Raw genomic sequence first — 25,343 nt, 5'->3', positions numbered from 1 at the left:
CTAGATCTTAAATGTTCTCACAGCAAAAAAGAAATGATAATTACGTAATATGATAGAGGTGTTAGCTAAAGCTATGATGGTATACTGCAATACATATTATATATTGCAATATACAAATGTATCAAATCAACACTCTGTACACCTTAAACTTACACAATGTTATATGTAAATTATATCTCAATAGAAAAACATTTATTGAGTGTTTATTCTTGGCTGGGCATTGTGCTCAATACTCTAGTTACAAAGACCACTGAATAATGGGTCAGCCCAAGTGAAAAGAAAATTGCAATAAAAATGGTAAGTGCTATGCTCACTAAAGATAAGTACAGCATGCTGTGAGAATTCATATGAGGATCAGCTAACAAAACTCTACAAGGACAGAATCAGAGATGACTTCCCAAAAGATGACTCGTAATTTGAGTATTGAAGGCAAAAGTTGGGTCAGTAATTCCAGCAAAGGAAGCAACCTGTTCAGAGGCATAAAGGCATAGGGAAACTACAAATAGTTCAGAGTTCTATACAATGGGACAGCACTGGGGCAGTAAGTGGGGACTAGAGTCATTAGTCACTGGAACTCGACCCAAGGTTTAGAGTGGTATCTAGCAAAGTCTATAATATGCGGACTCCTAGGTATTATCCAAGCTTTTATTATCCCCACATCCATCCCATACCCCTACAGCTTCCCATGGTAATAACACTTACCAGAGTCTGGGGCAGGATAGAACTTGCAGATGAGAAACTATAGACTTGAAGAAAATATTGGTAGGGATAAGAAGTCAAAGAGTTATTCACTTAAGAAATAGGAACCAGACTGTACTGCGAGTACTTACATTACAGATTTTAGCATTTCTTCTAAGTGAAAGAAGCTCACACAGTGCTCGTGTTTGTTTATAGAATAATTACAAAAAGCTTCTTTGGAACATAGAGCACATAAGGACAATCAATAACTAGTATGATAGTAAATCAAAAATAGATAACTTGGGTAAGCCTATTCATTAAAGAAAAACTATTGAAATCTAAAGAAAATCTGGAGTATAGTTAATAATGATGTATCAGTATTGGTTCATTAGTTGTGACAAATGTACCCTAGTAATGTAGATGTTAACAATAGGGGAAATGGTATGAAGTATACAGAAACTCTCTGTACTATCTTTGCAATTTTTCTGTAAATTTAAAATTATTCTAAAATTGTTTTAACTATTTAAATTAAAAAATGATATAAAAGACTTGAAAGAATGATGTTAACCAGAACATTTTTAAAAGTCCTTAAAATGTGATATTTTTACCTAATTTTGAGGATGCATATATCACCTAACATGAAATTTCTTGTGTGGAGGCTAATTTCCATGTGAATGGGGAGTTGTTAGGGATTTTGCTGCCACACAGCAGGAGTCTGGGGTCAGAGCTCTGGTCCTGATTCTCTAGGACCAACAATTATACAATATTCTTTCAGCCTTTATTTTCCTTTTAATGTAACAGAACAATTAGTAATAACGGTAACATAAGCAATCAATATTTATCGAGTTCTGACCATATGTAGACATGCTTATTAGAACCTTACAAGTATTATTTTATTTAATTTTTCTGAGAACCACTGAGGCAGATACTATTATTGTCCTCATTGTACAGTCGAAGGAGCATTGAGAGGTTAAGTCGCTTGCCCTCTGGTAAGAGGTGGAGCTGGACCACAATGGGGCTATCTGACTCCAGAGTCCACAATTCTGATTTTTCTGCTCTACTCCTCCCAACGATCTGGGCTCACATATTGTCTTAGAATGCATTCACCTTCCTCTTGTGGATATTGAGAGACTTTATAATTAGATATTTTGTGATCGACTGATGATTGGTGGAACACCCAAATAGCAAGATGCCCAAGTTCTTACATTATCAGGAGTATTGCAAATTACCTAGCAAATTCTAATATTAGGTGGAATTTCAGACTTCTTTTTCTTGAATTATATTTTTCAGCTAAGTAATCAGAAAAGCCTCTCTATAGCAATTGATTAGGAAATAAAGTGAGCAAATACAAAAATATTGCTAAAAATCTATCATTAATTATCATTTAGTAAATAGAATAAACACCTTTCCATAGCCATAAAAATTTCAAAGAGCCTTATGTCAGAAATAGATAACCTTAAATATAAATGTTTAAGTGAATGTTTTTACAGATCTCCTAGCCCTGGAGCTCCTATATAGGTATAGTAGAAGTTAAGTAAGTGGTCCATCTAATTGGGATAAATACTCTTTCTGGGGAGAAAAATATTGGGTTAATTGTAATTATCTAAAATTACTAGCTTTCTTAGTTGATTATACTTTTTCTAAGTGATATGGTCAAAACACTTAACAAATCAGAGTTCATTTATAAAAATGAAGTTGAATAACATTACCTACTCCTCAAAGCACTTTTGAGACTCAGAGGTAATAACTGTGAATGCTTTAAACCACAACTCATTTCTTTTGTCTCTTTTCCTTTAGAATTCAGAGCTCTTAAACATTATGATCAGTTGAAGAGCCAGCTTATCAACTTGCCTCCCCTATAATTCCACTCAAAGAAAAAGTCGAGGTGAAATGGAACGCCTCTCCTAGAGAAGCCTCTAGGCAGAATACTACGAGCTTCCATCACGCCAGCACTCCCAGATTTCCTTTCCTTCACACATAAACTTGGCTAAGGGCACATATTCGTTCAAGTGAATTGAATTCAAGTGCATTTCTCAAATTTGGCACAATATAAAACACAGTTCCTAGTGAACACTAATATATAGGGTGGTTAGTGCTGTTTTTAGGCTTTGTTAGAGACAGGACAAAAGGGGTCCACGCTACTTCAGAGGAGACACTGATGAGACATCAGAGGAAACTTCCTGACTCTAGGAGTTGTTAAACTCTGGGGCAGTACAAAAAGGGCGATGTAATATCTTCCTTCATTTGAAGAGAGTTTAAAAGCGAAATGAATTGGATAAATGAAGACCATTTATAGACAAAAGAGTAGAAGAGTTGATCTTCCAAGGTGTCCTCTTGACACTAGCACTCAATTAGTTCCTGTTATCATTATGGAGCCATTAAACACTCCTGAGTTCACTGCTTAATATTTAATACACGAGAAAGCTCCTATGTCTCCCAACTAAAATCAATAGCAATGCGGTAAAATGTTTATGCTGGCTTCTCTTTTATACTAAAGTCACCAAATTGGCTTTCATGCAAGTACTCATGTACGGGATGAGTTAAGTGTGTCCCAAGAGAGTATGTTTCCCAAATCACCTCTTCTCGTTCTTCCTTTAACATTCCAGAAAGATGCCACATGCTTTTTTCTCAGCTTCTTCATGGCTGTCTTCATATCAGCATTTCTGAGTGTGTAGATGAGGGGGTTCAACATAGGTGTGATCACTGTGTAAAAGATGGAGAATACCTTATCCACAGAGAAGCTGCAGAAAAGCCTCAGGTAGATGAATATACACGGCACAAAGATCAGGCTGACCACTGTTAGGTGGGAGGCACAGGTAGAGAGCGCCTTGCTCTGGCCCTCGTGGAAGCGAGTTCTCAGGGTGATCAGGATGACAGCATAAGAGAATAGCAAGACCAAGAAGCAGATAAGAGATAGCAGACCACTGTTCAAGACCATCAGCGCCTCTACCACGTATGTGTCCATGCAGGCTAGTTTGATGACCTGTGGGACATCACAGTAGAAGTTGTCCAGTTCATTGGGGCCACACAAGGGCAGCTGGATGACCAGTGCAACCTGTGTGATAGAGTGGATGAAACCCCCACACCAGCAGGCAAAAGCCAATTGAAGGCATAGCTGGCGGTTCATGACTATCAGGTAATGCAAAGGTTTACATATGGCAACATACCTATCATAGGCCATGACTGTCAGCAGAAACATCTTACTGGCTCCCAGGAAGTGCAGGAAGTAGATCTGGGCCAGGCATCCTGAAAAAGAGATGATCTTTCCCTGCTGTAGGAAATCCCCTAACATCTTGGGCACAGTAACACAGCTCAGAAACAGGTCAATGAAAGACAGATGGCCCAAAAAGTAGTACATAGGAGATTGGAGCAGGCAGGCATCAGCTCGCACTGTTACCACTATCAAGAGGTTTCCCAGGACAATAGCCAAGTAAAACAACATAAATATTAAGAAGAGAAATAGCTGCAGCTCCCAGGAGGATGACAGGCCCAGAAGAACAAATTCTGTCACCTTAGAATCATTGTCTTTTTTCATCAAGTCAAGAATACCAAGTGACCTAGAGAAAGAATAATTAAATTGGGACAAAAGAGATTTAAGTTAGACAAAATGCAAAAAAATATATACATATATGTCATCAGATTTTGAGTCTGGTGTTTACAGCATCATATTTCAAGATGAAAATATCTTGAGCAAATTCTGTGAGGTAGGAAACATGCATTTCTATGCAGCTAGAACAAAGAACATTTTGCATCTCTTCCAGCTTTTTATTACTATAATGCTTTTAAATTGCCTTTGCAATAAACTATGAGGCGAGACAGTGACCTGGGCATGAAGTGATGAGAGCATGAGAATTATTCCATTTCTTAGTGAACAGAATTATATCCTTTAAGGACAAGAGTTCTGGAATGAAGTATCTAGATCCAATCCATCACTCACCAATGGAGTGACCTCATGCAAGGTATTAAACCTGAGTTTTATTCTTTGTTTATTTAATCTGATATAGAGATAATAATTTCTCCCAAAGTTGTTTTGAAAATCAAATGTGATCTGTCTATGAGCACCATACACTTACACAAAAAATGACTAAATCTCTCTAAGTGAAGGAATATTTTTTATTCGTCTTTGTACTCACATCACAATGCTTACTGCAAAGTAGTTTATCAAACTGAAGGAGAATGCTTTGTACTATGAATTGCTATATTGTACAAAGGTTAGTAGTTATTATAAATGTACATGTTAGGAAACAAATTATTTAGGAAGGATTGAAAAGAAGCTCAGGTTCTTTGTCTTTATTTATTATCCCAGCTGACAGATGTTGGGAAGTTGTAGAAGAAATAAGAAATAAAATCTTTATCTTTAAAGTTTAGGGAAGCATCAGACTCAGGATGTGTAGGACAGAGGCTGGAAAACACTAATTACCAAAAGAAGAGACCAAGGGGAATGATCCACATCACTGAGGTATGTACAAAAGAGGCTCACCATGACCCATTTTGTAGGAAAGCATAATAAGAATTATGCTGCCTTTGGATTTTTCAACAACCATAGGTATACATAAATAAAAGATACACTAAGAAATTGTTTTATCCATTTTCTCCCACTCTGCACTTACATTCACCCCCAACATTGGGTGGAAATATCTTGGATTACAAGTTAAAAATCAGGGAACATTGATATATTTCTTCCATTGAAATGGCTAAGAATTAGCAGATGTCTCTCTGTGTAGATCAGGATATTTTCAATCTAGAACTAGCTCTAGGAAAAACATTAAGTGAGACAAAATTTCTATTTTTCTGTTCCCATTCTCAGTTACCTATTCTGTGTTGCACTTTGGTTCTCTGAAATCATTCAGGGAAAATTATTTGATAGTTATTCACACGAGGTATCAAGGATTTCCATAAACAATGTGGAAGAGAACTTGAATTTCACAAAGAACAATTCTTCATACTAAGAAATTTCTCTCTATACGTTATTTCAAGATAAGCAAGTGGGAGAAAGATTTGAGGCCTAAGGAACTTTTGGTTGTCTCTGTCACACCACATACACGATCATCCTCTTCATGTGCCTATAGAGCCAGGTACATCTAATTCTACAGTCTCATAAGTAATGGAAGGAACCACCTCACTTTCTAGAATCATTTGTAAAACAAAACAAAGCAAGGACAGGTAATCATTTTCTGTCATTTGTACAGCCCTACTTGAGCTCCGATATATTGGAAATTTTCCAATCTTCTTTGGCTATACCAAGGATTGTCAATTTCCATGGGGAGATCGCATTCTGACATTCTTTCCAGTTATCTAAAATGTCGAATTAGCAGAGGTCAGCTCCCATTAAAATTCTGGATCTAATTTCAAACCTCATCTGAGGGTAACTACAAAGAGTCTGAAAAAGGACAACCAAAGTTATAAAAAGATTGAAAAGAGGTTTCTGAAAACTAAGAAAAAGAAAAAACAAATGGAAAAGCAGAATCCGAAGACTGTTGTAATTTATGGCTGAGAAACAATGTGATTACTTCCTAATGTGAAGACATAATATACAAAGGGTAGTCATCTGTGTTGTACACTTATTGTTTCCACAGGATATATATAGAAAAAAGGTAAGCTTGTATTAAGACAGATAAAATTACATTTAAATGAATCAGAAGAGTAATTTAAACAAGAATGTGTAAAATATGCTATAACCCAAATTACTACAAAACATTTTTAAGCCCTAGTCTATGATCTACTTCTTTAAAGTAACATTTAATATTGGAAATCTTGAGTACAATAAATATTTTTGGGTAGTTCCTAGGAGATTAGTGTAAAGAGATTTGACTAATAGTTATATCAAATTCTTTAAATTTCGTAAGACAGAAATAGGCCACCCTGTGTCTTGATTATTTGAGTTGCAATTAATGTATGAGCTGGCTTCTGGATATTTTTAGATTTTCTTCCTGACTTAAGAAATTTTCTGCTTTCAGATAATATGAAAACATAATGCCAACCAATATGGAAAGTTCACTTTCAGTGTTAATAAAATTGCCATGCTTTGTAGAAACATTTCCAGCTTCTACATTTCTGAATTCTCTGATCACAGCAAGAAATTCAGCCTGTGAGTATTCTCTGAAGAATGAAAAGAGCTCTATACCCATCAGCATGAAGGAATGTCCGTAAAACCAGCTTCCACAACATAGTTTGCCATGCCAAAACCCTGCCAGGGCCTGGGAAGCAACATTCAAAATTGGCAGCTCCATTATCACATTCTTAGCTGTAGGATCAGGCCCTATCAAGTGTTATCATACTTTGCATCCTAAGAATAACCTAAGAATTTGCAAAAGTCAATAAAAATGTTTTTAAGTTGTCAAAATGAGCCAAAGGAATTGAGATGTTTAATGAGAAATGCAAGTCTTTATGGAAGGGCCCAATGCAGCATGGAAGGAAGAAGATAAAATCAAGTTCTTTAAATAATCAAGAGCTCTTATGGACAGCTGAGCAGCTATTCTCCAGTTTTTCTAAGCAGCAACCAGAGAGGTCCATGCAGAAAACACCAAGAAAGAGAGTAAAATTTTCCTCATGGGAGGAGTTGTGTTGTTTTTTTTTTTAAATAATTGAAACTATTATATTTTACGATTTTGTGTGTTAATTTTTGCCTGTGTTGAACCAAAAGCATTCTCAGAGGAAGAAACCTGATCACACAAATGATGGAAAGTGATTTGCTAGTTGGAGTTTAAGTGCCATGTGAACTCCTTCTGGAGGCGTCTGATGTGTTTTCAAATTTCTCCTGAAACCACGAGAAATAGATACCATTTGTTGGAGGTGGTGCCCATGATGGTATTTCCTGTTGAGAAGGGCAAAATCTTTCTGTTATAAACATTTTTGGCTTTGTTTGACATATTGCATTTTAAATTGCATTTGGGGAAAGTGAAGAAGAGTTAGCAGAAAGCAACTGAAATAACTAAAGAAATGGAAAATAAGATCTAGAAGGGACTATAGTATAATTCGGTAGTCTTAAGACAATATTACCATGAATCTAGTACCTTCTGTTGTGTAAAGTTGATCCTATCTTATCCAAATCTTGTAAGCACCTTCCAAGATACCACTAGCCCTAGAATTCCTCGATATTATGGGAATTAATTTCATTGTTCTGTGAATGCTTCTAAGTGTATAAATCCAGAATAACAAAATTAAGTGATTTCTTAAATTTAAAAATGATGAATGTCAGAGTATAAAGAGAAAAAGAGTATTGACAACGGGAGGTATAAAAATACTTTCAGTGACAGAAAGAGGAGCAAGGCAGGAGAGTGGAGTTTTGAATAAACATATCTGAAAAACTTACATCATTGCATGTCAGGAGCTGTGTGGGTTCAAGAAAGGAATATGTTACCCTACTATTCATCCCACCAGCACTTTCTTCATAGTCTCAGGCCAGCAAAATGAGAAATTCTCAGATGACCATCACAGTTGTCCTGTCTGTGCCCTAACTGCTTCCTTATAAGTCAAGCCCTAGTTGAGGGCTGGCTGTATGAATTGGAAAGATCTCTTGTCACTAGGGCTCTGGCTGTGTCAGAGGCTTTTATGGTCTTTATACTACTGCTCAGCCTTTAATGAGTCCTGGGATTCCCAGGCTGCTGCTTTTTGAGTTGTCTGAATCTCAGTTCTTGCTTGAAAGCTGACCATAGGCCCAGGAGACTCTGAAACAGTCAGACCTTATTGCACAACACAGCACACCCCTTTTACTTACTTTGGATTGATTAATTTGTCACTATGTATTCTACCAATTTTTCATACATCAGTCTCTCGCAGAGTAAAATGATTCTATTCTCACTGGTCTCTCACAACCATGCTTCCTGGAGTGGGCTGGGCTGAATGATAAATACCAAGTCATCACTGGAAGCTGTGGAAGCAGAAACTTCCTTCAAGGTGTTATAGAGTCTTAATACAACAACTCAATCTCTTGATGACACCTCAAGCAGCTTATCTAACTGGTGGCTATGTGTGGCTCTTATACAGAAAACACAGCTGTTGTCATTAGTAATTGAATATTGTTTAATATTGTTGTCAAAGTATAATTTTTAATATTATAAAACATAATTCTCAAACAAGTAGATGAAGAACACATGTCAAAAATTGTATCTAACTCTTTAATGAGAAACAGGAGAATGATGAAGCCAGTTCAAAAGAGAATATAAAAACGTGACTATATAATCAGAGTATAAGAAAGAACACTGAAATAAAATTCCTAAGTTGTATGTAAACAACAGTTAATATCCTAAAGGGCAATACAATCTTAACCTATGGGATTATCCTTTCTCCCACACTAAAAAGAAAATTAACACAATTTAGCAGTTTCTATTACATATAATTATATAATTGCACATGTCTGAGATGCCATCAATAGTAAGTTAAACAAAATTACATCCCCCTAGAGTTAGATGACTCTTAAGTGGGCTTGTTGAGCAATATTTTAACATGGCATCAAAAGGTCACTTATATACTTGGATTTCACTTTAGATAAGGACAGGAAGTACAGCATACCAGCAGGATAGTATCAGACATTTCTCTTTTGCAGAAGGAGCTCTCACAGCAGTCCAGTTGTTAGACTTTTCCCTTTCCCTGTTAAGTGACACCTCAGGGGAAAAAAAGATGAGATCGTGGGTGTGTGTAGGATTCACCTTCACTTAGTATATACAGGCTCCATAAGAGTCAGCATCTCCTGCCACAGCTCCATCAACATAGCTTCCAGGGTTCCTCTAGTGACATGCCAGTCACTAGAGTTACTGCTTTCAGGAAAGCCCAAACCTATGGCTTCTCACTAAGAATTAGTATGTCATTCACCATCTTTTTACTCCAAATAAAAAATTACCAATTAAATCTTTTCGTGCTAAGAAATATTACCTAGTAGAATAGTTGACATTCCACCATTATTAGGTTTTCAATGAACAGAGCTAGAAAATTAGTCCAAGATAAAATTTGTTCTTAGAAAAAACTATTTGCATATACTATAAACTAAGGCGAATAAAGTTTACTGTCCTCCAAACTTGTATAACTTTCTGTTTCATCACAAGTTTTTTCCTTTATCATTTTATTTCATATCCTGGCACAACCAAACATTTATACTTTAAAATAAATTGCTCTTCTTTGCTCTTGAGAAAAACATCTCCATTATCTTGCATAGACATTTGTATTTCCTTGCCACAGTGTATTTAGTAGAGTCTCAACCACCCATATTAATGACAACATTTAACCAAAGTAATTGCTACAGATTGAATCTTTGTGTCCCCTCAAAATTCATATTTTGAAACCTAACCCCCAGAGTGATAGTATTTGAAGGTGAGGCCTTTGGGAGGTGATTAGGTCACCAGGGTGAGACCCTCATAAATGGGATTAGCGCCATTATTAAAAGAAACCCCAGAGAGCTCCCTCATCCCTTCCCCTCTGTGAGGACACATCTATCACCAGGAAGTGGGTCCTCCAGACCCGAATCCACCTGCACCTTGATCTTGAACTTCCCAGCCTCCAGAATTATAAGAAATAAATTTCATCTTTTTTTTTGCCAACCAGTCTATGGTAGACTAACACAGTCACTAACTTCTATTTTCTCCCTATCATACAGAGAAATAGGAGGTTGATACTTAAGAATTTCTGTCACACACAAGCATCTCAGCAAATCAATAATTAGCACACATTCTATAAATGCCTGCAGTCACACACATCCCTTTTTATGTTTCTTAGAGAGGCGAAAATAATCATATTGCCTTCACGTGGTCTAAAGGTAGTTACACACCCTATCAAACTGTTCTCTGATAGCCGTTCTACAATACATAAAAATGGTAGGAAACTAAAATTATGGCTGATAATCAATGCTTTTGCATTCTATCTTATTAAAAATTGTCTACGTAGCTAAAGATTTTTCATTAATTATCAATTTCATATTAGTCCAATTGGAAATCATGTGTAAAATGATATATTACAGAGTAACACAACTACTGTCGATAACAAAAATGTTCAAGTAATAAAATTCAATTTGGTGGAACACATAATTTTATATTTTTAATAATGCTAGACAAGCAGAAGTAAAGCTAGCTCATCTGATCAGTGAAACCAGTATAGGAAGTTTATTAAGTTCGGATTAACCAGTTTTTCTACGTGAGAATAAAGCAAAGTCTTACAAAAAATAAAATGCATGTTTGTGTTATATTCCAACCTGATATAAAATGGTGGAAAAAACATACAGTTCTTACTAAACCAAAATGACCAACCTATTCTGATTTGTTCAAGGGTTCAGTCTGAATACCTGAATTTGAATTCTTTTGTATAAATGCTTCCAAGCTAGCAGTTTCTGTTAGAAGTTTTTGTTTTTGTTTTTCCTTAAAAGGTTAGCACATTTAAATTATTAGAAATTCAATTTCTTTCTTCTCTGGAAATTCTTTCCCTTATTTTAAATTTATGAAAGCACTTAATCTCTGTAACCAATTAGAATCAGAGCTCCATTAAATTGAAGGTTTATGATCTAATTTATGAGTTTTTTCCTAGAGTAAGAAAATATTTGACACTCATGCAAGGAGGATGAAATATTTTATCATTTACAGACACACAGAGAACGTTCAGCTTCAGTGTATAAATTCAGCCATAGGTGAAAAATATGAACACAGATAACTTGTGAATATTCCTACAGAAAAAAATAAAATAAACAAAAATGAACAGTGTAAGGAAGCAGTCTCCTGGGAATGCATACTTACTTAATTTTTAAAAATCTGGACTTTTACCTATTGTTCAGACGTAATATGTACAGACCAGATGGCTCTGGCCCCTTCTATTTCCCATTCACTCTGAAATTCAGAGCCCTCAGCATAAGAGAGGTGCCTGCAAATTCACTGCTCTACTTCACTTTTTGAAGCTTGCACAGACTTTCAGATGCAAATATTGGGCACACAGAGAGTATCCCAGTCTCTAATCGGAGAAGCGCACGGCAGCCAAAGGTTTGCCCTGGAGACGAGATTGCTGTCATGCCCTCTCTCACCAAAGTAAGCCAGATCTTTCAGATTCTTGTCTGAAATACATACTGCCCAGGATGAATGGGGCCTTCTCAGTCCCCAGATATAAATCAGTCTTGACTTATAGATACAGATCTTCCTGTTTCTAACTTTTGAAAGATAAAGACATTTTAGACAGACAAATGGTCAGCAATCTTTGACACGTGACAACTCTGAAAATGAACCTGGTCTGTCTTTTCTGATTAATTATAGAACCTCTGGAATCAGGCAAGTCAAGGAGACACAAAGACTCTGAAAGGCACACTTTTTGCGATGTTTCTTGATCCAAGGGCTGCTAGGATCCAATGTGTAATTTTTAGACAAACAAATCTTGACACTATCATTAAGTGGGGTTGTTCTATTATTCTTTAACGTGGTATTCTCGTCTATTCTGTCTAGTTTCTCAGTTTTTGATAATACTTCTTAATATAGTAATATCTAATTATATTGGATGTAAATTTATTGTCATCAGCAAGAAATAGTTATTGAGCAACCTCTATGCGAGGAATGTAAAAAGTTAAGATACATACTTCCTAATTGCAGCTAAGAAAATGAATACACATATAAAACTTTTATAGAAAACAGTGGAAGGCAATTTTGTAACCTTCTAAATGAAGGTATCGGACAGCATTTTCCAAATTGTATTCCATGCAACACCAATCCTGAAAACCATTCTGAAAAAAAATGAAAATGAAAACAAACCCTCTGGGTTCAAATAAGTTTGGGAATCATGTCACCATACCACCATCTCATTTGGGAAATTCGCCATGCATCTTAGCATAGCAAAGGCTATGAGACACTCTAGAGAAAACCAGACCTATTTAACTTTATTCAAACTAGTATTTGCCATGTTTATTTCAACACTGAACTTCTTTCACTAATGCCTATTAATATCTTATGGAAATAGGCTCAAAAGAACGTGTTTTTTCATTCAACAAATATTTATTGAGCTTCAAATATATGTGAGGCTCTGTGCTAATGGTTGAGGTGATTATGATTTTGAACAGGATAGAAGAGGTACTATTCCTCATGGAGTAAACATGCTTATATGGAAAACAGACAGTGTACAAAATAATTGCGATTTTGATAACTGGTATGAATGAATAAAACAAGGTAATGGATAAAGAGCCATTGAGAGGGGCCAACTTTCGATTGCGTGGTGACTGAAATACGGTGAACAAAGAGGAGATGAGATGAGTTTGAATAGGAAGCCAGAAGTCAGACCCTGCAGGGTCTGATAGGTCATGGTGAGGAGTTTTGTCTTTATTCTAAGAAGGGTGGAAAGAATTTGAAAGAATTTTTAAAAAGTTACTAAAATTATTTCATAAATATTTTTATAATACCACTTTGGACGGAAAGCAGGTGACTGGTTGTCTTCCAAAAAAGAACAATTAGTAGCTTACACTAGCTCACTGGCAAAGGATATAGGCATAAATGGATAGATTAGATATTTTAAAGCATGGATTAATGTGAAAGTAGTAGAAATGAAGAGAAAATGAAAAATTAAGTTTTTTTTTTTCTTTTAGAAGTAGAAATGACAGGAGTTGCCTTAATTACTAGTAATAGAGAACTAAATTATTTAGACCTACCAACAGAAAAAAAAGATAGAAAAAAAGCATCAAAAAGCTAATGAAATAGAAGGAAACAACAATGCTGGATTCTTTGAGTAATTCAGAACCCAGAGAGGTAAGCAAAACACTGGAGCACTAAGCCTTCATTTTGCCTGAGAGCATTACCAATCATGGCAAACTTAGGATTCATCACAGAAGCTTTGCAAAGGAGACAGAAGTTAAGGCTCAAGATCTTCCCTTGATGGGGAGCCTTGTAGGAGACACTCTTCATCTTAAGCTGAGACACAAGAAGATATATCTTCAGGATAAGTGGAAAACAGAACTAAGCCTGCTTCCCACTGAATTCCAAGGAACTAGGGAAAGTTGCCTTGACAATGAGCAGAGGCATAGAAAAAAAAAAAGGAGAGAAAAAAAAATATTTGAGAAGTTGGGGCCACAGAGAGGCCCTCACAAATGTGGCAGCCTTAGTATACGTATTGGGAACCTCAGATTTTGCCTTTGCTTAAGGATATCCCTAACAAATAGTGTCCTTTGGTGCCTGATAGGCACAAACCCAACTCCTCTGTGGAGAAAGGCATTTCCTTCCAGGTCTTAGAGAATCCCCATGAATAACTTTTCAAGGGCAATAACCAGACAAAACCAAAGATAACTGTATACTTTTCTATTACTACTAAATGTAACAAAGTACCACAAATTTGGTGACTTAAATAAACTTATCATAACAGTTCTGCAGGTCTGAAATCTGACAAGGTCTCACTAGGCTAAAAGTCAAGGTGTAGGCGGGGCTGCATTCCCTTCTGGAGGCCCGAGGGGAGAATCTGTATCCTTGCCTTTTTCAACTTCTAAGGACTGCCCACTTTCCTTGGCAGGTAGCTCACTTCATCCATCTTCACAGCCAGCAAAGGTGAGTCCAGTCCTCACACCACCATCTCTGGTTCCCACAGCCAGGAGAGGGCCACTGCTTTAAGGACTCCAGTGATTGATTACATTGAACCCACCTGGGTAATCTAGGCTACTCTACCCAGCTGAAAGTCCTTAATCTTAACCATCTCTGCAAAGGCCATTTCCCCATGCAGAGTAGCAGGTTGACAGCTTCTGAATATGTTATTTTGAGGATTGGGCATAGACATCTTTGGGGGTCCATTATTTTACCTATCACAATATACAGTGAAACAAGATGCCATGCACGAGAGCCAACCAACACCTCAGACAGAAGAAACAGACCCAGACTTCAGATAGTGGGCTTATCATAAATTGTTTATGAAAAAACTCTCAGACTTAGATGTTTTAATAATTGCCTGTAAAGATGCAAAACACAAGGTTTGCATATTTTTCAGAGTTAGGAAGGGTGTACTTTCCACCCTTCTCCATTTTGCTTTTGTTTATCATGTTATTATTTTAGTCTTATCCTTCACAGATGATGTTCCTGCTGATACAACTCTAGTTTGGCAGTTTCCCTCCTATTCCCAGAACATTCAAGACATAATTCCATGTCTTCTGTACAGATTTCTCAACTGTAGCTGTTGAGAAATCAATTCTCGCCTAATGGTTCTGGAAAGGTAATCTATTACCTTTTTTTTCTTTTGTTCCTTTTCAGTTATTATTTTTGTCCTTAATTTCTGTTGTTTAAATATAACTTGTATAGGTATGAATTTATTTTTATTTATATGCTTGGAATGTGTTGGTCTAGCTCCTTGCAGTGGTATATTTTTGTGCTTAACTAAATCTATAAATTTTTTCAAATACTATCTTTGTAAGTATTGCTTCTATCTGACTCTCTCTTCTTTTCTTCAGAATTGCCAATTAAACTAATGTCAGACTTCCACTTTTAATTTCTCTTTCCTTTTTCTCTTCTATTCATCTATCCAGAATCCTTTAATGTACAAATTCTTCTCATGTTGTCTCTAGTTAATTTATTTTCCTATCTAGCCTCCCTTCTGCTGTCAAATCAATCCACTGAATTTTTTTTTTTTTTTTTTTTTTTTTGCTGAGGAAGATTCGCCCTGAGGTAACATCTGCTACCAATCTTCCTCTTTTTTGCTTGAGGAAGATTCACTCTGAGCTAACATCTGTGCCAATCTTCCTCTATTGTATATGTGGGTTGCCACTTCAGCATGGCCCCTGACAAGTGGTGTAGGTCCATGCCTGGGAACCGAGCCTGGGCTGCCAAGGAGGAGCACATCGAACTTAACAACTCGGCCATGGGGCTGGTCCCAAGTCCACTGAATCTTTAATGTTGGTTATTGTATTTTTTTTGGATGGTTACTTATCTTTTCTCCAAAAAATAATTTCATATCCATTAACCAGCATGTGACACATACACCTGGTGTTAAGTGATGAGGATGATAAATGATGGAGAATTTTAAATCAATTCCAAATGGAATGGAAGAAGCTCTTGGTTCCCTCATGAGGCATAGTTACTAGGAAAGCAGATATTAGCCTTTTAAAAAATATGTTCAGGTTATTAACTCTCTCTTCCTTTGTTAGGGCTGGGAGGGGTGGGTGTTGAAAAAGTGTGGTGACCCTAGCTCTTATGGAGAAGAGAAGCAATGCCTCCTGGTTGCTAACTCCAATGGTGGAGAACAGTAGCTTCTCCAAGCAGCAAGAAGAAGGAATGTGTCATCTAAAATGAAACTAAATATCATAGAAAACAAATCTATATGCCCAATGTTTCTGTCCACTAAAGCAGAAGAAAATTCGAGTGAAAATTCCCAACTTGTGAAATAGAATGGAAAACATCTTTGTAAACTTGATGCTAATAAAAACATCTCCAGCAGAGTGGAAAATTTGCCCACTACAATGTGCACAAAGTTTGGAAACACTTGCCTCAATTCATTACAATGTGGAAATACTTCTAGTTGGACAGTATAAAAGCCAATAGTTGGCAACCTATAGCATGCCTCCCACAGATGACATTAAGATGGAAAGAACTGATTCTAGACAAAGTTATTAAGTAGTGAAAATGTATTTTGGTTCCAGTTCGCTCTACCTTTTGTGCCTCCATTCCCAATCACCATGGACATATTGTGGTTCTGCCACCTCAAACTGACTCTTGATGCTCTGAGCTCCCCACATTGCACTATAATGACCTATAAATGCTTTAAACTTCAAATATTTTTTTGATTTACCTCTCAATACCAAATAGAAATAGACATTAATAGACTGACTATATTATTGTGTTATTATACTTGACTCCAGAATTTCTCTAAAAAGTCATTCAGATGGTGAGATCTTAAAGCAATATGTAGGAAACACGTTAGAGGAAATATTTTTGGAATATGGTTATTTGGGTCCCTTATACTCATTAAAAATTATATCTGTATTTTATATATATACACATATATATACACACACACACACAAAAGCTTAGAAGAATGTTGGGAATATTTTCAAGAATCTTAAGAGAAAACTCATCATGCTATGACAGTACTAAGCTAATAAGATTAGAACATTGATTCTGAAGAAAACCAAAAATGTACCATGATGGATTCACTTTATGCATTAAAAACAAAGGTCTCATATTCTTTAAGTGGTCCCATTCTTCTTTTTTTTTGTTGTTGTTGAGGGAGATTGGCCCTCAGCTAACATCTCTGTCAATCTTCTTCTGAGTTTTTTTTTTTTTTTTTTTTGCATGTGAGATGTTGACACAGCATGAGGAGTGGCTTGATGAGCAGTGTGTAGGTCCGTGCCCAGGATCTGAACCAGTGAACCCCAGGCTGCTGAAGGGGAGCGCATGAACTTAACCACTACACCACCAGGCTGGCCAAGTCCCTTTTTTCTTCCTCACAAAAGAGAAGCATATTTTTTTATTTTCTACAGCATTTTCTCTGGGGATTGACTATATGACTGTCACAGTTTCCTAGAGGAACCTTGGTTTTACAGAGTAAAGGACAAATCATAATTAGCTTTGAGTTCGGGAGACACAGCCACGTATTCATTTCACACAACTACTTATTTTTCCAAGTTCCTCTCCTGAAGGCATCTAATCACATAAGGTAAAGGCAGATGCTGGCCTGGGAGACTAGCCTGCCCAAAAGACTATTGAGATGAGCAGTCACTTTTTGAAATACACGAGGGGCCAAATCTCTGGAAATATGGACCAAAAATAGATAGAGAACTCTCCAGAACTCCATTTCTAGATTAAATTTGTTATATAGGTGGTACTTGAATCCTTTCTTCCAAATTAAAAATTGGAAACTACGCCCAAAGTCTCATCTACATCATCTTCCAGACATCTCCCCTGACGAGACTCTTGGCAGTCATACAAAGTTAATTGTACAAAAGGGGGTTTGTTTTCCAATGAAGTCCTGGGAATCGACACTTTTGAGACTGAGGCTGAGAAGAAAGGACACAGCTGGTACAGTTCCTCTCGGGCATAGCTCCCAGGTATGCAGAAATCGCATCATGTCCCCATCCTTTATTTCTAGGATTAGAAATAATCCTGATTTTCTGTTGCTGTTCTTGGTAAAACATCTGAAGGACAAAATTCAAATAGCTTCAATCCCTGGGCAAAGTTGCAGTGTTTGTCATTAACTGAGGTAAGCACAGATGAATCTGTTCTCTAAAACATTAATTTTTCTAGCTTATTCACAACGCTATAAGTTACAGTATGCTCTCTTTTGAAAATAAGAGTTCAGTTATGACTAATAACCCATAGAAAATGTGTTAAACAAGATTAAAAGTACTGTTTCCCTGGTTCCTCTTTAGGAGCTGTATCTACACATCCTTACAGGGTTCCAGAGAGACATAGAACTGAAGACGAAAGCTATAATAAACAATTACCATCCACGAGGAAGTCCTAGTAGGTTACAGAATTGGGAAGAGAAAATTAGTTTGGGGATGTTTCATAAATGCATTTTAAAACAACAAGAATGTTAGCTCTTCGTGTTTTGTTTTTACTTCCATAGATACATAATTGCTTAACCCATAAGCAGCCATTGCTGGGGAAATTACAGTAATGTTTTTTTTTTTTTTTCTGAGGAAGATTAGCCCTGAGCTAACATCTGATGCCAATCCTCCTCTCTTTTTTTGCTGAGGAAGATTGGCCCTGAGCTAACATCCATGCCCATCTTCTTCTGCTTTATATGGGATGCCACCACAGTGTGGCTTGACAGGCGGTGCGTCGGTGTGCGCCCAGGATCAGGGCCCGTGAACCCTGGGCCGAAGCAGAGCGCGTGCACCTAACCACTTGTGCCACCGGGCTGGTCCCTACAGTAATGCTTTTATCTAGTAAAATTGATTCCATGAATTCACTGCAAGCTGGGAGAAGCAGACCCAGGCAGAAAACCTGGCCAAACTAAGGTAATGGCAGGGAGAAATTCAGAGTTCTTCTGAAGGAGGTACTGGACGCAAGTGTACTTAATACCAATACCAGAAGGCTCCTTGGGAAAAGTGAAGGACAGTGTTTCTTTACCTTAAGTGAGGAAACCAAATTAAACTATTTTAGGTCTTTCTTTTCCATAGGTTGCTATACATTTTCTTCATTGGATTGATCACCAGAAACCAAATCATTAAATGTTTTGGAAAATCAATCTAGATCAGAATACCAGCCCCTATTTCTTCTTAAATACCGAGCCAATCTGTCTCACTCGCTGCTTTCTCCAGTTATATTTCCTCTTTTCCAAGAGCTTCATGGAGTCTTTTTCTTCTAATAATACATTTAGAAAAATCTGAATTAAAGTAGCAATGGCCTGAAGGGACTGTAAGAAGAGAGATAAGCAGAGTTGTTCAAAGGAAACCTCCTGGGTCCAAAAGTGCTGCAACTACTGAGTAATTCAGTCCTGAGGGAAAAAAAGAATATCAAGGCTACATCTATCCACCCTAGGGCTCTGACCATGTGTTTCCACATGGCTTGTACATCCAGGGTGTGTCCTCAGTGGACAATCTGAGTGCTCGGCTGCACAGGGCATCAGGCAGTTCTGGAAAGCAATAAGGGCAGCCCCTTGCTGTTGTTCCCAGGGTCTTCTCAGTACTTTCTTGTGTCGTCCCAATACTCTCATGGCTCATATACAGGCCTTTTCCTTTCTCTTTGTGGACAACAGAGAGAAAGGAAAGGACTTCAATAGGACCCAAGGGGACCAGTGCATGTGCATTTTTGAGGTAGGCTGAGTCAACTTCAGGATCTCATATAGGATGATTGACCCTCCCTCTTTCCGTGGGCCTAAGAGGTTTCCTGAATCACAAGACTCTCAAAGCTAAAATTGGGACAGTCCCAGGGAAACAGGTACATTTGGTTACTCTAATCTCACACCATACTAGTCCACCACCTCCTCTTTTTGGCATGCTCTTGCTCCCATCTGCCCCCACGACCTCCCTCGCAGCTTCAAGGTCCAATGGAATGGTACTTGCCTCGCATATGTGAAATGACTAAGGCCTCCAGATGAAAAGTTAAGTCAATTAAGACTCAGTTGGAGACATAAATAATGGTTTATTCATTTAACAAGCAATTACAAAGTACATACTGACTACAAGATAACGTATTAGATACTAAAAAAGAATCAAAGACGATTAACACTTGGCCTTTATTCTCGGAGGTTTATAGTCTAGTAGGTATACTAAGACATACAAAAAAAATCCATTATATGAATAATAAGGTGGAAATTCTTTAATGCATAAAAATACTGTAGCTTTTAGAATGTTACTTCTCATTCCCTCTAGCTTAAAAAATAATGATTTGTTTGTTTAATATTGATTCAGCGAATATGTTGGCTTGCCTATGAAGTGGACTGCACTGTGCTAGGCGTTGGTAATATAGAGTTGAAAAATACAACCTCTGCTTTCATGAAGCTCACAGACTGAAAAGAGATAGAAAAGTGACCAGTTACGACAGGGCATAGTACAGTAAGTTCACACACACAGATACATTGGATGCTACGGCAGAACAAAGACTTAGTACATGATGGTGGAGTCCAGCCATACCTCATGAAGGAGGCAATTACTGAACAGCATAAACTGCAAGTACAAGTTACCCAGGGGAAAAAAAATTAAGTAAATAAATAAGTAAAAAGAAGGAGAAAGAGAACAGAAGGGATCCAGAAGGGATAGGAAAATAGAGAGAGAAGGAAGGAAGGAAGAAACAACAGTCATCTTAGGTAGGGAGAACAGGATAACAGCATGTCATTTGGTGGAAGTGCAACTATTCTTACTGGGGCACAGGACTCAAGGGGACACAGGGAAAGAGACGAGGTTAAATAAAGTAGATAATGACCGGATCATGAAGGGCCTCGTACGTTATGCTCAGTTGTTTGGATTTGGTGTCATGGTGATAATGTCTCATTGCAGCACAGCTTACAGACTAAATGAACATCTCTGGATCAGGATCCCATTCGGAGTCAGTGAGTGAATTCATCCTTCTGGGTTTTCCCTGCAGCAGGGAGATTCAGGTCGTCCTGTTTATATTATTCTCCATCATCTACCTCCTGACTCTCATGGGAAACGGAACCATTATCTGCGCTGTGTGTTGGAACCAGCATCTCCACACCCCCATGTACATCCTGCTGGGGAATTTTGCATTCCTAGAGATCTGGTATGTCAACTCCACTGTCCCAAACACACTGGTCAACTTCCTTTCAGAGACCAAGACCATCTCTTTCACTGGTTGCTTCCTTCAGTTATACTTTTTCTTTTCCATGGGCTCCACTGAATGCTTCTTTCTCTCAGCAATGGCCTTTGATCGATACTTTGCCATCTGTCATCCTCTGCATTATGCCACGATTATGACTGGGCAACGTTGTTTCAACCTAGTGATTTCCTGTTGGGTGTGTGGCTTTCTCTGGTATCTGGTACCTGTTATTCTCATCTCCCAACTGCCTTTCTGTGGCCCTAACGCAATTGACCACTTTGTATGTGACTCAGGCCCATTGCTGACCCTTTCGTGTGCTCCTGCTCCCATGTCCAAGCTTGCCAGCTACACCCTAAGCTCCCTCATCATCCTCCTTAGCTTCCTTTTCATCCTTAGCTCCTATGCCCTGGTTCTACTTGCTGTGCTTCGGTTGCCTTCGGCAGCCAGTCGGCATAAAGCCTTTTCAACCTGTGGGTCCCACTTGACCGTGGTGCTGCTATTCTATGGGACCATTATGGTGATGCACGTGAGCCCTGGATCCCGCCACTCTACCTTGATGCCAAAGATCATGACCTTGTTCTATGCAATGGTGACTCCACTCTTCAACCCCTTGATTTACAGTCTCAGGAATAAGGAAATGAAAAATGCTCTCTGGAAAGGTCTGGAAAAGTTTAAAATTTCTTTGAAAGTCTTCAGCAGCAGGCCCAGGAGGAGTGTGGAATAATCTAGTTTAGTGTGATATGGGCGAAGCGGCCACCCTTTTACTTTCAGTCATTTGTAAAATCATTCATTCAATAGATAGTCACTGAATGCCTCCTCCATGTGAGACACTGTGCTTGACACTGGATTATGAAGATAATTATGAAGGTAATTCAGACACAGGCTCTTTCCTTAAATGACAACCTAGTAGGGGAGACAAGCAGGTAAGAAAATAATTACCATAAAATGCAGTAAATGTTCTAATCAGTATATGTACAAGTTGTCACAGAAACACAAAAGAAAAAAACACCTAATTTAATCTATAGTTGTGGGGGTGTAGGGATTGGTGTTAGGGAAACTTCAGTCAACACAATACTAGACAAGTGTATTTTGTTGTGAGGAGGGGAAAAGCCTTGTATTTCTGTTCAATGTCTAGATAGATTTCTTTTTCAATCTTGTGATATCTGTGTAAAGACATGGAACTTTAAATCAGATATCTGGATAGGAACTCGATTCTTCCATTAACCAAACTATGTGAATTTAGCATGTAACTAAATTTCAATTCAAATTGTAATGGTAATTCCTACCCTAGAGAACTATTAGTGTGAGGTTTCAGTGAGATAATGGGTATAAAGTTTCTAAAACAATCCCTAGCACACAGAAAGTATGCAATAAATGTTCATTGAAAATGAATTTTGGTGAATTCTGTGTTCTCGTGTTGTTTATCAGAATCAAAAGAAATCTCAGACGCCCCCATGAAAGTCACCTCCTCTTACTTTTGGCATAGTAGATTATTACAGAGTAGATTATGTTTCCTCTATTTATATCCCAAATACCCTGTGTTTAGTTTTATTTGTTTTGGTTTTGGTTTGGGATGTGTATATGTGTGTGTGCACAAAGTATTCTAGAGAATTAGTCCTCAAACTGGGTATCTCTCTGGGGATATATGAAAACTTTCCAAGAGATACACAAGCATGGGTAGTTCTATTTCCAAATCGTCAAGTTACATATGTACATTTTCCTAAAGCTGCTGCATCCACGATACATCTGTTGCTGAAGTTTCAAATGGTCTTATTTCACACATCCTCTTTCACAATCGCTCTTCTCTCACTTTGAATATAAAGCCTGCCTTTCACCCATTGTGACCTTAATATTTCACATTGCCCAACTACATAAACTTCTAGTTGTGGCATTAAGTGAGTAATTCAAAATACCAAACTCTCTACTATGAAAGTGAGTGAACTTAACTGTCAGGTAATAAATCCTTTTGTAACAGGTGGTTTACAATTATTTGTTTCCAACAAAATTAAAGGAGGTTGTCCCAAAAGAAGAACTTGAGGCAGGGACTTGGGTGCATGTAGTTGATCAGGAAGTGATTTCAGGAAGCAGGAGTGGAGAATGAAAAGAAGCTTCTGTAATCAATGAGGACTTGATTCCACTGGAACCTCTGAGAATTCTCTGTCTGAATGTCACGGGGTTAGGGCATTTATCAACTAACTGTGGTTGCACATGGGGGGGTTAACACCTCATCTTTCCAAAATGTATTGGCTGGTGGACCAAGCCAACCTCTGTGACTTCAGAGAAGGCCCTGGGAAGAAAGCAGAAAGACACATGGACATGGCTTGAGATGGGAGGGATGCTGCCAGACTGCTTCTGAGCCCCCCAGGCGCTGCCCACCACTTCTGCAGCTAAAATCAGAGATGGGTCAAGAGGGTCAAAAACATCCACTACAGAGGCTACTTAATTAACTTGTTAGCAGATAATTACAATTTTGCAGTTGACAGTCAGCGTGTGGTAGTGGTAAGAACTAGACTGCTTGAGTTCAAATCTTGGCCTCCATCAACTGCAGGACTTCATATATGCCTCCATTACCTCATATTTAAAGTAGCAATAATAGTAAAACTTTCTTCATCGTGCTGTTGTGAGGATGAAATGAATTAATCTGCTTACCAGAGAGCCTAGCAAAGAGTGAACACTAAAATGTCTTCATCATTACGATATTTCATGCTTTGCTCCACAGGGAATCTATTCTCAGTGCAGGCTCTAATTTAGAAGTTAATTTTCTATCCAAAAGAAAATTCCCAATTACTAGAATGTAACTGAAAACTTGGGCTTTAGAGCAAAGAATCAACTAGTCAAAACACTGTACATTCAGATAAGAGAGAGAAAGAAAGAGTATAGAGTATACTAACAATATAGACATTTCTGAATCACAAAGCAGAAATGTTAGTGTGTTAAAGAAAATGTGGGCTTTCTCAGAAATATGACCGACAAGACTATCTTAACATGTGTTATGAACAAATGCACATGCAGACACTGAATCACCTCTCCAAAAAATCCAATTTCCTTATGTAAAGGAACATACGACATGCAGAAAATTATTAGTATAATCAAGACACTGTAAAATAAACAAACAAATAAATAAATGCAGCTCAGACCAAAATATATTATCATAGTCACTTATTTCATGAGAAAGAACTAGAATTTGACATCAGATTTCCACTTTAAACAGTTTCTTGTATAACACATACAGTTTATTGAACACATTATATCTAAAATCATACTTATATTTCTTATTTTGATGTATATGTTGGTCTTTCACAATGAATCTCTTCTCTATCTTCTTCATATTCCTAATTAACCTCCCCACTTCAAGTGTTGCTATGGATCACTAATTCTCAACTAGGAATGTATATCAAAATCAGTGGGACCTGTTTTTCAAATTATACATGCCCGAACCCTGTCTCTGGAGATTCTAACTCAGAAGATGAAGGACAGTTCTAGACTATGTCAATATTGTAACAAATGTCTATGTGCACACACCTCAGTTGAAAACGTTGTCTAACCAGACTTATTTGTGTCTAGGTATGCACTTTTTTACATAATATTTAGACTTTCTGAAAATCGGGTAACAAAATGTTGTACACCCCCACTCCAATCCTAGAAATGTAAAAGTCAGAGAATAAGGCAGAATATATAGATATATGCAATGTATAACACATCAGAATTGAAACAAGTCTGACAAAGCCACTCTTTTGTTAGAGGAATTTCTAGTCTATCTAGTCTGAGAAACAAAATATTTGGGGCAATTGTCAGATAGGGTTCATCTAAGTTAGATTTCTATCTGGAATGATTCTTTTAATATGAAAATTCATAGTATTTATAAAAAGACTAACTTAGAATCACTAAACTTGTAAAATTATTAATACAATTTTAAAAACTACAGACATGGTGCTGGAGTTAAGTCCCTCTTCTCATCAAGGGATTGGTGGAAACCACAGCTGGATATGGCCAAGAGTCCTGGTCCTGTTCAACTCTTCTTCTTCATTATTCTCCTCAGGTGTTCTCTGCTGACCCTCTGCTGTACCCCTCACCGTCCGCATGCCAAAGCAGCTAAAAGCCCAGTGGCTCTTCTTTGATACAAAGTCAATGCACTAATTGAAGAGAAATACTGATCACTCCATTTACAGTACTCTGATTTTAAATTTTCTCTGCAGAATCCTATGCAACTATATTTCTACAACTCTATTTGCTGTTGTTCTTAAAGTACTACTAAAATCCATGCAAAAGATAGCACTCATAGCGTGTGTTCTCCTTAAAGTTTCTGAAAAATTATACACTGCACTTACCTATAATCGAGAGTGGTCTCAATCTCTCCTCCCCTCCCTCTCCCCTCCTCCTTTCCTCTCCTCTTCTTCTTTTTCCTCTCTTCCTTGCTCTCTCTCTCCACACATTCTGTTCTACTCAAGAATCATATACCTCTCCGGCTTTTGATAGGAAGAGAATTTGCCTTCAAGTCAGGAGGTTACTGAAAACAGTCTTTTT

General features: G+C 37.5%; 2 protein-coding genes across 2 annotated transcripts; one reads left to right on the top strand and one right to left on the bottom strand.

The window, feature by feature from the left end:
• Positions 1–702: 702 nt before the first annotated feature.
• On the bottom strand, positions 703–4,237 carry LOC101408960 (olfactory receptor 4Q3-like). Its single transcript, XM_004421958.3, is given in 3 exon segments — positions 703–746; positions 3,256–3,304; positions 3,307–4,237. Coding segments are annotated over 2 exon segments (939 nt in total). The 5' UTR covers positions 4,214–4,237; the 3' UTR covers positions 703–746; positions 3,256–3,272.
• Positions 4,238–20,532: 16,295 nt separating this feature from the next.
• LOC106800007 (olfactory receptor 11G2-like) lies at positions 20,533–21,543 on the top strand. Its single transcript, XM_014781014.2, has one exon. The coding sequence runs from the start codon at positions 20,557–20,559 to the stop codon at positions 21,541–21,543; it is 987 nt and encodes a 328-aa protein (XP_014636500.2). The 5' UTR covers positions 20,533–20,556.
• The last annotated feature ends 3,800 nt before the right edge of the window (positions 21,544–25,343 follow it).

Source organism: Ceratotherium simum, chromosome 3 (assembly GCF_057802395.1).
Source record: "Ceratotherium simum simum isolate JZ-2026a chromosome 3, ASM5780239v1, whole genome shotgun sequence".
Taxonomy (NCBI): Eukaryota; Metazoa; Chordata; class Mammalia; order Perissodactyla; family Rhinocerotidae; genus Ceratotherium; species Ceratotherium simum.
Note: the sequence above shows the minus strand (reverse complement) of the source record. Positions and strands in the feature narration are given on the sequence as shown.